Source organism: Punica granatum, chromosome 3 (genome assembly GCF_007655135.1).
Source record: "Punica granatum isolate Tunisia-2019 chromosome 3, ASM765513v2, whole genome shotgun sequence".
Taxonomy (NCBI): Eukaryota; Viridiplantae; Streptophyta; class Magnoliopsida; order Myrtales; family Lythraceae; genus Punica; species Punica granatum.
Genome location: NC_045129.1, coordinates 30886153 through 30903007, shown reverse-complemented (window position 1 = coordinate 30903007; position 16855 = coordinate 30886153). Strand labels below are relative to the sequence as shown.

Genomic DNA, 16855 nt, shown 5'->3' with positions numbered 1-16855 from the left:
GGTTTGATACTTTTCTTGCTCCATTGGTTTGATACTTGATCAGCAGGTTTCGCCCCGAAAGTTATTGAACCGGTCGGCGAATACACGCACGTTGCTTAATTTCATAAAATCGACGGGCCCGTCTATTGGGGCAACGTTACTTCATTCTCGCGTCACCATATAAAAAAGAGTTATTAAATTAGCAGCATTTATCGGTTATCACCAACCACTATCAGTCTATATATCACCAGATATTGTAACAGTAATTGGACCGAAGAGAGACACCGAGCGAAGAAAAACTGAACGGAAGTACCCGAAGAGTATTTGACGACGCTGAGCAAAGGCAGACGTTGGTATATACATTTATATTATATATATATATATATATATATATATTTTCCTCTCTTTTCATGATTGTAACCTTTAAACTCCATGATTAACTCTTCCTACCAATTTACAAACCCAAAAGATCCCAAAGTGAGGTCTTTCTTTTTTTAATTTCCTTTTGTCATAACCTTCAAACCTTTTTGGCTAGAGCAAGAAATTCTTTTTAGTTTCCCGAGTAAATTAAAAGCAAGGAATTTTACTTGAAGCATATTCCTACCTCTTCCTTTACGCATTCAAAAGATCATTTCTTTCCATCCCCTAAATTATCTCTCTTTCTTTTTCTCTTTCACTTTTCATTTTAACATCGAAGTTGTGTGCGGCTTTTGGTTCCAGCCACACTCTTGTATCGTATTACTATATCATATATGTGAATGATAGGCCAAAGATTTTATAAACTCGATGCATCTCGGAATAAAAAAGATAATTTCACCTCTTCAGATTATATCTATTAAAGTTAACGGACGATGAAGTTTACTTTAGTGCAAATCTTGTCACGAAGAGTATGCATTCATCGATATCATATTATACGACAAATCCCATTGAGCTTTGCTTCTTATTTTCGTTTGCCCCTTCTATGAGAAGCTTCGGCAGTTTTACTTCCACGCCGTAACATCATAGTACAAAAAATATTACATTACATGAGACACTTTATGAAAGCACCATATTTATGACTTCTCTGTCAAATTAATTATGAAGGCATTCAACCAGTAAATAGATTTAGTATAAGGAATGTAAATCAAAATAAATGAGCATAGTTAATCCCGCAATCGATTTAGAACTTCTCAATTCTTATAAAAGAGCATGTTATTGTACTATATTCTCTTTCTCATGTTTGCATCTCTTGGCTCTCTAGACGTACGAAGATATTAGGAATACTGTAAATGCCTGTGGTAGGGTCCACTTTATTGAACTCTTCTCTCCACCCTTCCTTCTAATCATGTTCAAGTCTTCGAGAGACTTTTTTCATCATATAAATTGGACGGGGACCAAGTTTGGTTTTCTATGTTTTTATGAAATTAAAGAAGAAAAAGGCTTTTGAACGGGTCAAATATTACAGCAAATCACGCGCTAATTTGTAAAATTAAAGATTGATTAAAATAATAGAAATTTTGGAGGGAATCTCAATGCTAATTTCCCGCTTCCCTGTCCTAACGACTTTTAACTAATTTAACTTACATGCGCTCCCCGCGTTGACCGGCGCCCCCCGCGTTGACCGGCCCCGCGTTCGTTGTGTTTTACTTAATGCCCGTCTAAATCCGTTGCTTGATTGGACATGTTCTTTCGTCCTGAGGACCTCAAGAATTCGATGACACGGTCGTAGGCACGTAATTGTTAGCTATATATTATTCGGGTCTTTAGTCTTTACATAAGCGAGCTATATATTGAGAGGGTCGTGACATACAAGAGTTCGTGCTTCTTAAACGATTCATCCTGTGTTGATCTCGAGCACAGATTTAAGGATTGATTAAACTTGTGCCAAAGTCGTGTTGGTCGGTGGGGAGTTAATAATGATAAAAGTCGTGTTGGTTATTGGGCTTAGGCCCCATTTTCAAAAAAAAAAAAAAAAGTCATGTCGGTCAAATGATGATTAGTTGTAGATCCGTGTTTTAGTGGCTCGGTGGCATAATTAAACAGACACTAAGCATATATATAAAGGAAGTATATTTGTTTATTTTAGAAAAGAATATTAAAATAATATATATTAATCAACATGGATTGATTCAAGTGGTTCGACGCTTATTCCGCTTAAGCAATGTCTCAAGCGAGTCCGTATGAATGCAGAAAATTCACGCTGAGAGAGCTTTAACCCTTAGTGAACCGATCCGGCTCGACTAGATTAATTAAGGTTTAATTGGATTTTCGAATACTAGAGTTTACACTGAAAAAAATAATTTATACTATTATATAAACCCAAAATTTTCCCTTTTCGTATATTTTTTATTTCCCAAAATATTCATAATATATTCGTGTTCATTAATTACAATCATTATATTTTGAACAATTTAATAATTTTATCAAGTAACTTCCAAATTCACTCATCGACTTTTCTCTCCACTTCTCACTCTCTCTCTATTTTTCTCCCGTCCCCCTTCTTACTTTCTTTGTTTTTCCTATTCATTTCTTTTTTATTTTGGCCCCTGCATAGATCGGGTACGTTTGTTTTGTAATAATAATTCCAAATCTTCATTAATATCTTAGCCTAAAAACGAAACAAAAACCTAACAAACGCAACCACAACTATTATTATTTCTAAAAAAAATCAATATCTTGCATGTTGGAATAAAATATTTGAGTTTAGAATTTCATCGATTATCTTTTAAGATCCGGTATGAAAATCTTGTTATATAGTACTCATATATCGATAATGTCAAAGCGCATCTAGTTCAATATATATAGCGTGTTTGGTTAAGTACAACTAATTTTTTAAGCAGATTATACTATTCTACAGATTGCCTCCGTTTGGTTCCCCGTTGGAATTTTCCTCCACTTCACTTCAGCCTCATGCGACAAAAATAGATATTATATATGTAATATATGTATAATTTATTATTAAAAAAATAGTTGTAACAATAGTTATGAAAAAGTATATATGAAAATTTACTATTAAATTGAAAAAATATATATAAAGTAAATATATATATGGATGTAAAAGTATATGAAAAATTAGAGAAAACTATCAAAATGGTCATTGAAAGATTTCAAAACTAACAAAGTACTACTTGAAAGATATTTTGAAACAAAATGATCATTGAAAGACCAGAATCCATAACATTTTGGTACTTCCGTCAAAATTCCGTTAGTGCCGTTACGGGAAAATGACATGATGCTTATGTGGCATCTAGTAGCCAAACAGCGCCGATTGACAGTGCACATTAGCACATACGACGTCGTTTATGGCCTGAAGTTAAAAAGAAGAAGAAGAAGAAGAAGAAGAAGAAACTTGGGCGAAATGACGCCGTCTTGCTGCTTCTCCCTCCCCCAACCGAACGACATCGTTGCTACCTAACCCCTCCCCTCCCCCCATCTGCAATCAAAATTAGGGCAACTCGATGAACCTCCATCGAACTCGACGTCTTTCCTATCTCCTCCCCCCATCGAACCCGACGTGCCCCCCCCCCCCCCGCCCCCCCCGGCGTTGTCCTTCATCTCTATTTTAATCCGCTGTCACACTTAGAGTTGCTACTGCGGTGCCCGTGCGGTCGTGTGTCAACGAGTCCGTGTGTCCAACTGGTCTGGGTTAAACTGGCTGATGATGACGACTGCTTGAACTCAAGCTCGACGATGACTCTTATGATAGGGGGCTGCGTCGGAGATAGGAAGGACGACGGGGGGGGGGGGGGGGGGGGGGGGGGGGGGGGGGAGGCGGCACGTCGGGTTCGATGGGAGGAGGAGATAGGAAGGACGTCGAGTTCGATGGAGGTTCGTCGGATTGACCTAATTTTGATTGCATATGGTGGGAGGGAGGGGATAGGTAGCAACGATGTCGTTCGGTTAGGGCGGTTAGGGGAAAGAGAGGCAGCAAGACGGCGTCGTTTCGCCCAGTTTTTTTTTTTTTAACTTCACGCCATAAACAACGTTGTACATGCTGATGTGTATTGTCAATCGGCGCCGTTTGGCTACTAAATGCCACATAACCATCCATGTCATTTTCCCGTAACGGCACTAATGGAATTTTGACGGAAATACCAAAATGTTATGGATTTTGGTCTTTCAATGATCATTTTGTTTCAAAATATCTTTCAAGTAATAATTTGTTAGTTTTAAAATTTTTCACTGACTATTTTGATAGTTTTCTCAAAATTTTATTATTAAAAAATTGGGTATAATAATATTAGGAAAAAATATGTGTGAGAATTTAGTTAAAAGGCAAGTTGGTCCCTGAGATTTGGGTGTTACATCAATTGGATTCCTGACCTTTTTTTTACATCAATTTAGTCCCTTAAATTAGAAAGTTACATCAATTGGATCGTTGACATATCAATTGTGTCCCTTAGTGCTTGAGTTTATAAATTTACATCAATTTGGTCCTATATCACATCAGATAGATCCTTTGTTTATTGAAAATACATAAAGAAATTCATTTTGATATATCTATTAGATCATTTCGTTATGACGGTGTTAAATGAACACCATGTTACATTTCATTTTCTTTATTCCATTTTCTTTTTTAATAGATTTTTTTTTTAAAAAAAAAGGGAGCTCCAATCTAGGGCTCCCTCATCAAGCTCCTCCAGACGAGGTTGTCGAATGGTCTTGGACCCACCGGTCGACCTCGCCTATGGCGAATGTTATCGGGGGGAGCCCCCAATCGAAGCTCCCCCCTCTGCTCCCTCTCTTTTTCGAAAGAGAGGGAGCGAAGGGGGGAGCTCCGGTGAGGGCTCTTGCACATCAACCTCTGCCCTAGGAGAGGTTGACTAGTGGATCGTTTTTTCAAAAACAGAGGGAGCGAAGGGGGAGCTTCGGTGGGGGCTTCCCGTCGATTCTTTTCCTTTTATTTTTTTTATCCGTCAAATGATGAACGACGTTGTTTTGACTATCTAAATCAAAACAACGTCGTTTAAAGACTTAAAATCAGAGCAAGAAAAGACGTCGTTCTGATATGAATAGTCAAAACGACGTTGCTCTTTGTGTGACAAAAAAAAATTCAAGGGGAGCCCCCATTGGAGCTCCCCTTCCGCTCTCTCTATTTAAAAAAAAAAATAGAGGGAGCGAAAGGGGAGCTCCAACTGGGGGCTCCCCCCAGTGATTTCCACCCTAGGAGAGGTCGATCAGTGGGTCCAAGACCCTTCGGCGACCTCGTCTGGAGGAGCCCTCGATCAGAGCTCCCCTACTTTTTCAAAAAAAAATTCCATTAAAAACGACAAATAAAATTGGAAAAAATAAAGGACCTAAATGATGTAATATGGTCCTCACTTAAAATCGTCATAATGGAAGGAGTTAATTGATGTATCAAAAAGAATTTCGTTATGTATTTTCAGTAAAAAAAAAAAGGACCTATCCGATGTGATCGAGAACCAAATTGATGCAAATTTATAAACTCAAGCACTAATTGATTTGTCTATGCAAATTGATGGACCTAATTGATGTGTCAAAATCCAATTAATGTAACCTTCAAATTTAATGGACTAAATTGATGTTAAAAAAAGTCAGGGACCCAATTGACGTAACTCCCCAATCTAAGGGATCAAATTGCCTATTAACTCGTGAGAATTTATTATTGAATGAAAGAAAAAGATAAAAAAAATGATTATATTGTTGAATTTGAAGAATAGAGTGGAGTGGAATTGAGTAAAATTCTAACTTCAAAATCATATAACACCTTGAAAATGATTAAATTTAAGAATGATGTCCAGTGATGGTTAAATTGTCGTAATTAAGACCCCATTTAATGTCCATTGCGTGGTTTACGTATTGGATTATGTTAATATTTAATTTAGTTATTACTATTAATTTTTATTTGCCAATATCAATGTAATATGTGGCCAGAACGTGGGTATGAATTCATTGACCAACCAGCACGAATGGACCCATCAACATCAAATCTTGGACAACTAGAGGACAACAATTAATTTATGATTGGAAGAAGGAAAAGTAGAAGTCATGGGCCTTCTAGACTTCTAGTGGTGCTAATCAAGGGCTTAATTGGCTAACTCTTCGGAAAATACGGGGAAAAAGAAAAGCCAATTACCAAATCGAAGGTTATTTGTGAAAAAGGGCAAAAAAAACTCTATTATCTATATAATCTTATAATCTATAAATTTAGCCATGCCCCTATAAATCTTCTATCTATCTATTTTCTATAAAATAAACTAAAATTGGTCCATCGAAACATAAAGATGTCATTTCTCTTTATTTTCTTTGTTTCTCTTTATTTCTTTCTTACAAACTTTTAGTTATTTTTGTATGGATCTCTTCTTTTGATTTCTTTTTTACTTCTTCAACAAGTTTCCAAATTAGCCCGTCTTACCCACCTGAATAATCAACCAAAATAGGTCAAATCCTACAAAAATGAAGGTTGGTATCATTATAATACTCACACGCAATTTTTCTTTCAAAATGACACTACACATAATTTTGTTATATGTAAAATTAGTGGAGAATGAAATGAAACGATAAAATGGATGATAATCGTGTCAAAATGTTTATTCATTTGTGGTGTATCGGATTCTATACTATTCCTTAATCCTTTCTTCTGTTTTTCCTTTTTTGAGCCAAAATATTATTATTATTATTATTATTGAGCACTTCTGTATATGTATTTTATAAAAACAAACTATACATTTATAAGATGTCAGTTAATCAATCCTGAAAAAGTACAAACTAATAAATTGAATTGATCATTACATTCAATTATAAACTTAAATATCCATATATTTTAAATTTGTAGTGTTGAATTAGAGGGTTCGTATTTGGTTTATACAGAACAACATATTATGTGCTTATAAACAGTATATTGCAACTAGAATAAGGATTGTAAGATTGTAATAACACTACCACATGATATTGTTAAAAAAGATATAGGTATACAGTTTCCTTTCTTATGTTCTTTTCGTTTTTAGCTTATTTTCTTTATTTAAATCCTTCTAACTCTTTGTTTTATCCTTTTAAACATGTCCTATAATTAAAGTATAATTACTAAATTAAGGTTATTTAGATAGATATCTACAACCCAATACTTTCAAGGTACAAAATATACATATCTTTGATATTTCATATATTATCCAATCATTCAAAAGTTTTATTAAAAAAAGTTAATCAATTGAGTTATTTTTGTTCAATAAACTAATGGTGTCATATTTAAAACTAATTAAAGTGTTGAATTAGATTTTTTAGAGAGAATAATTGCGTACTTAATATAACATAATAGCTGCTTAGCAAGAAGAACGTGATATAATAATTCAAGAAGCAATTATACAAATACCTAAATTTAAACGACATACTTGTTGATGCATATGGTGCATTTCCAACAAATATATTTTAATGAAATGAGCATCGTAATAAGATTGTAATAGTAATATTACATAAAAATAAGTATATATAAATACATAGTTTCATTCATATAATTGATATTTTTTTAAAAAAATACATAAATTCCTATATAAAAGAAAATGATAAATGATAAATTATTTAGTTTTTGATAACAAGGAGTTTCTTCTCATTGAATCTATGAACGCCCAATAAGCCCATGTATTTAAGTAAGTCCATTTGCAAATACACATTGGGATGCCTTACTAATGTCTACGCGTACAAGAATGGATTCAAATTCACGATATCTTAAACTACTCAAGAGTGTAAATAATATGAACTAAAAATATATATTCCATGAATAAATTCCATGAAAAAAAACATGTTTACGGGGATAAGTGTTTCCTGAAAATGACCTGTTTCATTATCAATTTTAGTGCATTCAATGCTACCAAGCCTACCATTCCAATGACTTGTTTCATTATCATGTGACCCAAAAAAAAAAAACAGAGAGAATTACCATTACGTATGTACAACCTCTTAGGTTGTCGGTGCCATCAATCGACAAAATTGTTGTACAGTATCGTCAGTTGTCTTCCGGTGCTGACCGGTGTCTCTCAATCTCAACCACTGCATGGGCATGCCCATGGCACCCCTAAGATCATTTCTCTACTAAAGAAAATTACCATAAAACAAGAACGTACAAGGTCAGGTTATGTAGTTAATCCCCCAAAAAAAAAGGAAATCATTTTTTTCCGATTACAAAAGAGGCTTATGAGTTTGATACAATGAAATAGAAACGTTAATAAGAAACATGAGCAGTTCCAAAACGGGAACCAAATTTAAAATCTCTTAGTTGTCAGACGAAAGCATATATCACTGCATTATACTCGTTGATAAGCAAGTCAACTAATGCATATATGTTGACATTTGGAGTCCAAGTTGCCACTTTTCCGTGAATCCAATTCCTTTCCTACGTCCAGTTCCAGAGAGAAATGAAAGATGCTTATTATGAGAAAGCAACTGAAGAGTGAGGTAAACGGAAACGGTCGATGTCGAGCCAAATAGGTGATGTCTTAATTTCTAGACGAACAAGAAATAGAGCAAAAGGGTCACTTTCCTTTCCATTAAATTGCTCGACAGACACTCTCTTGTCTCTTGTCACAATGTGGAAAGGAAAGTATATGCAGAAAAGAGGGAAGGTGGAGAGAGGGAAGCGCATAAATAACATATGGACCATTTTATACGACAATAATGGCCGATGAATCACAAAGCGATGGCGTTTGACAAGCACACATTATTAAGAATTTTTCTTCTGAATTATGTAATACAGGACTTGGAATATTTTTCGATTTGAACGGACACGATGCGACCGATTTCATGAGAACACAATTTTGAGACAATGTAAAAACAATAATTAGAATAAGTACTTATAAGTTATATATAGCATGGGCTATTAAGAAGATTCCTTGCCCGCCAATATATGTCGATAAAATCCCCCTAAATGAATTGGGAAGGTTAAATTAGAAAGAATATGAAAAAGAAAGAGGGAAAAAAAGGCCAATTAATGTTCACAATGAGATCTCTAGTTGGGTCTTAGTAGCATCACGTTCGCATTCAATTACCAAAAAGAAAAAAAAAATAGAGGATTTTCAGCTCGATTACATATAATTTGCCCTTGGTATGAGTTATAATTTTATCGAGGCCAATTTCCGGTTGTATTTTAAAACTAGAAGGAACATTTTTCCGTCTTATCATCCCGTTTCTTATATGCCAGATTTCTTGTATTGCGTATTATTTTTGGAGAATTGATTCTTATGGCAGAGGAAATCTGAAGAACGTTTGAGATATGGCCATTGTAAAATTGGCCAATAGAGAAGGAAAAGAGATGAAAAGAAAGGAAGAAGGGGAGGGAGATTGTATTTGCTGTGTTTAGTTGGGATTGAAAAAGCAAAGCCAAAGTAAAAAGAACTTTAATAGAGAGAAAAATAGACAAGAGCCGATTTTAGCTCAAATTCAAGAAAGCAGATTTTATTCGGAATCAAATGTGTAATTATTCCATCCATTTAATTTTCAGCGTACACCTCATATCCAAAAGCTTAATAGGGCCGGAACTAATCCAGTTGAGTCAGGTCGGTCTACTAAGGGATAAATCCCTTCCGGCGATAATTTTTTTAACTCACAAGACTTGAACTCAAGACTTTATTTAAGAGGAACAAGTATCAAACTACTTGAATCAACCCATATTGATTCCAACCATTTATTTAAAGTCGAGAATCTTACTCCGAAATCGGGGCCCCTCAGCCGTTAATTAGGTAGAGGCAATCTAATTTTCCATGAAAATACAAAATATCTTTCAACTTACTATCCGAACTAATTCTTATTCAAAACTTTATTATAGTCATATGAAGTGACTAAAATGAGTCACAAACTTTTTACGCTACAAATAAAATTCATCCAGCGATATCGCAATTTGATGACTGCATCACATTGAGTGATTGGACTCTTCGATTTTATCTCCCGAAAGTTCCTACTTTTTCTTTATTCATGTATTTTGGTCCATTTCAAAAAGAAATGGGGCACAGAGTTGGACCACATCCCACATTGTCAGGCCCTTTCGCTGTTCTTAGATTGCGTGCTCAGTATGACGATCTTTTTTCAGGTCTTTACCATCTTCTCTTCCTCCACCGGACCTTTTGAATTCTTGATTCCGGGAGCAACGATATCTTCCGCTAAATCCGATATCAACAAACACGCGGAGAAGATCATTACCATGTCGTCTTCCGATTGCCCTAACGAGTCGAGTCAAGTTCAAGATACATTGCAGATATACATGTATGGCCCAGCCAAGATCCAGCCCAATTACCCTGGGGCATCTTTTAATTCAATCACGCCCTTCAATTGGAAATCACATTATTCCAGTTTCACTGCAGACCGAGTCCGACGTATGAAGGATTGTTGATGTTCCCCCCTATTCGGTTTGATTAGGCTTCCTCATCAAATTTTCAAATCCTACATCGAATCTTATGTCGCTATAACGCAGAAAATGTTATCGCGCCGAAAACAGTACCAATAAGAACATAACAAAACGAGCATACCCTGTACTAAAGCCTCTTTCTGTTACTGCACATTGCAGCGATTTTCTACGTTTTTCTCGCTCCATTGTTGTAGAATAAAATCATTTTAGGTTTACAATCACTTCGGAGATTACCTTGAATATGGTTTTCCATGTTAATCAAAGTTTACATTCGGATATCGAGAGAGAGGGTCCTCATGATTTCTATCGATAGCACGCATCCGGGATAAAGATACATTCCTCAAAATTTGCCTAATGAAGAGGAAGGCGGCAAAGTTTTTACCCTTTTTAACTCCCAAAACAAGACCTAACTCTCACCGCTAAGTAAAAATGGCTTGTAAATCATCAAACGGTGAGGCCTTGAGGAGCAGCAGCAGCAGGGGCCTTGGGCTTGGCCTTCTCCACCACAATGGCCTGCGTGGTCAACACCATCCCTGCCACCGATGCCGAGTTCTGGAGGGCACACCTCGTCACCTTTGCAGGGTCGATGACTCCGGCTGCGACGAGATTCTCATATTTGTCTGTCATCGCGTTGTAACCAATCTCCCACTCTCTGGCCTTCACCTTCTCAACCACCACCTCACCTTCTATTCCCGCATTTTGGGCAATCAATGCGGCTGGTGCAACGAGTGCCTGTGTTTCATGAGTTCACCAGACTCAGTCAATCCGGAAACAAAACAATTCTAACACATCCAGCACTGTAAGAGAACTCAATCATCAAGACCATGAAAGCACAATGTACTTATTTATTACCTTCTGGACAATGTCAGCGCCCAGTCTTTCATCTGCATCCTCCAGCTTATCCTTAATTGCAGGTACGCAGGTAGAAAGGTGGACAAATGCAGCCCCACCACCTGGTACAATACCTTCTTCAATGGCAGCAAAGGTGGCATTCTTCGCATCTTCTATACGGAGCTTCCTGTCCTCGAGCTCAGTCTCAGTTGCTGCTCCAACTTTGATGACTGCAACTCCACCCGATAACTTGGCAATCCTCTCAGCTAGTTTCTCGGAGTCGTACACAGAATCCGTCTCGGCAAGCTCCTTCTTAAGCTGTGCAACCCTTGCTTGCAGCTCATCTTTTGAAGCAGCATCGGCGATGATGGTTGTGGAATCCTTGCTTATGGTCACTTTCCTCGCAATACCAAGCTGCTCCAGTGATGTGTTCTCCACAAGCAAGCCCAAGTCACTGGCCTGGTACTCAGCTCCTGCAACATTATGAAAGGAAATCAACCATTTGTACATCATCAGAGCACAACAGCTTAGAGGGATTTAAGGATCACAGCCTTGAACCTCAGAATAGATCACCACGTACCGGTCAGGATGGCAATATCTTGGAGGAGAGCCTTTCTCCTCTCACCAAATCCCGGGGCTTTAATGGCAGCAACATTGAGGATTCCCCGAAGCTTGTTGACAACAAGGGTAGCCAGGGCCTCGCCTGTGACATCCTCTGCAATGATAAGCAGAGGGGCTCTCAACTGAGTAGTCTTCTCCAGCAGAGGGATGATATCCTTTATGGCTGAGATCTTCTGATCGGTGACAAGGACTCTTGCATTCTCAAATTCAACAATCAACTTCTCCAGGTTCGTAACAAATTGGGGGGAGATGTATCCTCTGTCAATCTGCATGATTCGTGGGAATCCCAGCATTTAGTCAGAACCTGCCTTCCCTACAGAACAGGAATTACAACAGGACAGAGGATAGTAAACCACCAACCTCCATTCCTTCTTCAACATCAACTGTTGTCTCAAATGAGGAAGATGATTCAATGGACAAGACACCATCAGGCCCGACCTTATCAATCGCATCGGCAATCATTGTCCCAATCAGCTCATCATTTCCAGCAGAAATAGTAGCAACAGCTGGCAATAATGGTTGGGTAAATTCATCAATTTGATGAAAGAGCTCTACTTAATTGAGAAAATTTCAGGTCAAGGACGCAAAAATATTACCTTTGATATCATCACGACCTTTAACAGGCCTTGACCTCTTCTCTAGCTCCTCTACCAAACCCTGCACAGTCTTATCAATTCCTCTTTTCACAGAAACCGGGTTTGCACCAGATGTAACACTCAGCAAACCGAGTTTGATGATCTCCCGTGCAAGAACTGAGGCAGTTGTTGTTCCATCACCAGCAGAGTCATTTGTTTTGCTGGCAACCTTATATAATACAGAATAACAAATCAAATTCCTGAGTTTCCCAACTGTCAGACCAGATAAGAACGTACTCCAGAACCTTAAATAAAATCTGAAGTCCTCACCTCTCTAATCAGAGCAGCACCAGCATTCTCCATTGCATCAGGGAGTTCAATGGCTCGGGCAATGGTCACCCCATCATTGACTACTTTAGGACTTCCAAACTCATCCAAGACAACATTCCTTCCTGAACATGAAACGAGAGTCAGTTATTACCGCCTCAATAAACTGTTTTTCAAACAAAAACTGCTCATTGCGTGTAGCTGTCGTTCATTCTCAATTATATTATCAATGAGTAAATAAAATTCAGAAAAATAACTGAGCAAAATACTAAAAAAAATTTCGAGAGGCAAGAAAGTTGCTCCTTCACTCTCTCCCTAACAATACTAAATTGAAGTTCAGACATTCATTAAGACTTCGAGTCAAATGCCATTCAGCCCCATTAGCTTTCCCCTACTGTACAGCTCCAAAACGGAAACTAATATGAAACATTGAACAACAATGTAGAACGTACGATAAACCTTTCTTTTAACCAGCCACCTGAGTTGCATTGCAACAATCACAATTAGGTCATTAATTCCATAAATTAATGGTCCAAGAAAACCGACCAACAAAATGAACAAGAGAACTGAGGAATTACCCCTGGGACCAAGGGTGAGCCCAACAGCATCAGCAAGTTTATCAATGCCAGACTGAAGAGCAGCCCTCGAGCTCTGGTCGAAAGCTATTTCCTTCGCCGTAGCTCTCACGGAAAACCTCCTGTTCGGTTGCCTCCAGTTCACCTTCTGACCCTGCTGTTGGCTCCCCCTCCGACCCTGCATTACCACAACACATCTAGCAGCTCAGCATACTATCAAATGGGCAGACCAGAACTCATCCATTACCCGCTCGGATTACGATAATGCAGACTATCCACTTCTGTGACGTATACTTCCAAATTGCAGGAGAAATGTATACAAAGTGTTCACTTATGGAGAACCGATTCAGTTCTACCGCTCATGCCTGCAAATGCTTCGGAAGTTCCTCTTTGTATTGCAGTTTCAGAGGAAAAACAAACGCAGATTCTCATTTCCAATTCATTCCGCCCATTACACAGGAAAAGCGAGTCCGCTCAATCAGCTTCAGAAGCAGTACCTGTTTCGGGGAGCAGAGAATGGAGGCAGTGGAGATAGCGTTAGCCGACGCCATGGCAGAAGAAGAGAGGAACCGAAATGAGAGCTGTGCGAGCTTCGGAGCCGGCTAGCGAGAGAGAGATGACGGAGAGGCCGAGGGTTTTCGGGGGAGACTGCGCGTGGATAAGGAAGGAGATGAATTAGGGCTTATAGAAGAGAGTTTGAGAGGTTCCAGAAGATTCCATCTCTCCCCAGAAGGACCGTAGAGTCTCGTGTCGCGTCGTCTTCTGGTTTAAGGTAGGGCTTTAAATGAGATGAAACCAGTTATAAGAACCGGACTGGATGTAGAACGGAGGTATAGATTCATAAGTTGGATGAGTCCAATCGAAATTTGATGGGTCGGATCGCACATTAATTAAAAATTATATAATACATGATTATTAAAAAAAAGTATGATAAATAAAATAAATGCTTTCTTAAATAACAAAATAAAACTTTTACCAAAGCCATTATATTCTTTGTTACTGTTCTCGTTGAGTGTTAAAAAGGGCAAAAAAAAAAAGACAAAAAGTGGCTCTACCATAAATGGTTATAGCGCAAGGAGAGAGGAATCTAATGTGTTGTATTTGAGTCTCTTCCCACACATTTCATTTCTCTTAATAAAAAGGAATCCATAGAGCCGGTCCGATTTGTTTGATTTAGTGGGTTCACATTAAACCGATCGGTTTTATGAGTTGATCGGTCCAAATATGTAGATTGAGTCCACAAACAAATCAAACCGGAGAAGATGTCGGTTCTCAAACAAACCGGTTCGACTGGCCGGTTTGACCAGTTATGATAACACTGGATGAAACTATTCTTAAGCAGTTGGACCATGAAAACTTGAATTTGGTTTGTTCTTATTAAACTTGTGCCTAGCGCGGCTCAAACTCACTAGTTAAATGAATTGAGTCGAGTTCAATGGCATTCAACTCGCGTAACTATGGAAATTAAGTAGAACTATTGATTTATATGCAATACTTTCTTTGAAAAACATATACGTGACCGTATTACTATAAGTGCAAAATCAATTTAAGTTAATTGAAAAAAATGATATATAATGCAAAGACTCGCAACTTGTCGTTTTATGTTATTTTAGTTTCCACTGATTAATATGATATAACATTATTATATCAAAACAAATTACTCAATTTCATCATTATTCTTCATATATTCGCACGTTTGCTTTTTTTAAAAGTTTATTCATATACATATTAGAAATTCGATATTTGTAAAGTTAAAAAGTATAGATTGTATTTAAAATTAGAATGATTATTACATTCATTTAAATTTTGGTCATATTTTTTAGGAGTCATGTCATTTAAATTTGAGTATAATACGCCCATACGGCAAGCTCTGTAGATCATAAAAAATATATATTTATATATAATATTCAGTTCATTAGAAAAAGTGAGAAAAAAAGAAGATAAAAGGAGTAGTTCGTACATACATATAGATGCATCTGTATAATATATAAACTTGATTTCCCTCTAATAAATAGAGATAAAATAGTAAATTTCTTTATAATTTAGTACGTTGTATAGAAATTAAATAATAACAATAATTATTACTGTAATTAAAGAAAATATGTCCAAAAAAATAAAAAAAGATGTCAATCATTTTTGTTATTTTACTAGTAAATAAATATATGCATAATTTTGAGGATTAAGAATTATTTAAAATTATATTAAACTTTTCTTTATTAATTTTAACAATCATTATTAGCACAATCTCTCAACGAAATGATTGGTCATTTTATCTTAAATTATTCATGTCTATAAATTTTAATATATAAAATATGAGGGAGTGTAATATAGCTATGACTACTTAACATTACAACTTTATAGACTTTATGATTATTGTAAAATTTCACAGGGTCTATAAACGATTGGGCTCATCTCCAATCTAAAAACTCGTGCAGATAGGTTTTGATCCCCAATCACTTATAAACCCGTTGATTTATGTTTAATTTTTTCATGTGGAACAATATGTCTCAACACATGCCCTCACGTGGCAACATGCAGCTTTGATATTTCACCTACATGTGCCATGTGAACTTAAACACCCGCCTTTAAAAACTGACTAGGAACCAGGACTAGACTTCCGTGCGCGGAACTTAACCACGATGTGGACTTCTTCTTGTATCTCAGGCGAGAGGAGGGGAATAATAATTGATAATGAGTCTATATTTGGGCCGGACTAAGATGAGGCACAATTTAGTTGCCTCTCGAGACCTACACATGACTCGATTTGGTTGAGTGTAAGTGGTCATGTCTCGAACCTTTTCAATGCTACACTCATCAGAATATGCGATGGATCTTAGTGTTATCACACTCCATGGGAGAGTCATGGAATTTGCTACATGTAGCACCCTCCATTAATTTGATAACCTTTGTTTTTTACTAGATATTTGGCATCAGGTTATGATTGCTCCATCTTCAATGCTCAAGCATATATCCTTCTGACGGATCTAGTTTGAGAACCGAGTTCCAATTATTGAATTTATGTTTTAAAACCCAAAATGAGATAAATATAAGTAGTCGTAAATAATTGTTGATAAATAAATATTAATTTCAAAATAAATTAAAACATTTGGGAGTCAACAATTTGAAATTACTGATTAGCTGGGGTGTTCCTGTTAATACTCTAGAATGTGAGTTTTGCGGCCTCAAAATAGAGACAGCGGGATCATCTGTTCTTCACATGCCAAGTTACTCGTGCAGTTTGGCTCAGTTTGCTGAGCAAAGTGGGTGTGAATAAGCGCGTTCGGGACTGGCAATCGGAACTCAACTGGGTATGATTGTTCGAAGGAAGGAAATTTGATTCTGTTGTCCTTAGATTGTTGTGGTCTTGTTATATTTACCAAGTTTGGCATGAGAGGAGAGGAAGGATTTTCGAAAAAGAAGACCTGCTCGATGCCAGAGTTGAGTCAACAGATTAAGCAAATGTTGAAGATGAGGATACTTTCTATTCCCAATATCGAGAGGAAAGCTCAGTTTCCTATTCTGCTAGTGCATTTGGGTTTCGAATTTGATGTAAGTAATAATGGTTGTTTTTGGATAAGTGTACTTTATACGTGCTTTTTTATTAATGAGAAGTCTCA

The 16855-nt window shown here is 36.9% G+C and overlaps 1 protein-coding gene across 1 annotated transcript; it reads right to left on the bottom strand.

Moving 5' to 3' along the window:
- Positions 1-10513: 10513 nt before the first annotated feature.
- On the bottom strand, positions 10514-13987 carry LOC116200754 (ruBisCO large subunit-binding protein subunit alpha). Its single transcript, XM_031531640.1, has 8 exons — positions 13736-13987; positions 13242-13416; positions 12667-12788; positions 12358-12565; positions 12122-12267; positions 11721-12027; positions 11162-11613; positions 10514-11041 (listed from the first exon to the last, which is right to left on the bottom strand). Exons 1-8 carry the CDS (start codon positions 13787-13789, stop codon positions 10754-10756), a joined length of 1752 nt encoding a protein of 583 aa, XP_031387500.1. The 5' UTR covers positions 13790-13987; the 3' UTR covers positions 10514-10753.
- Positions 13988-16855: the final 2868 nt, after the last annotated feature.

Coding starts and splice junctions, on each gene's coding strand:
- LOC116200754 (XM_031531640.1), bottom strand. CDS start 13,789: ATGGCGTCGGCTAACGCTATCTCCACTGCCTCCATTCTCTGCTCCCCG. Junction 12,268..12,357: donor AGGTCGTGATGATATCAAAG/GTAATATTTTTG, acceptor CATTATTGCCAG/CTGTTGCTACTATTTCTGCT. Junction 11,614..11,720: donor AGATATTGCCATCCTGACCG/GTACGTGGTGAT, acceptor ATAATGTTGCAG/GAGCTGAGTACCAGGCCAGT.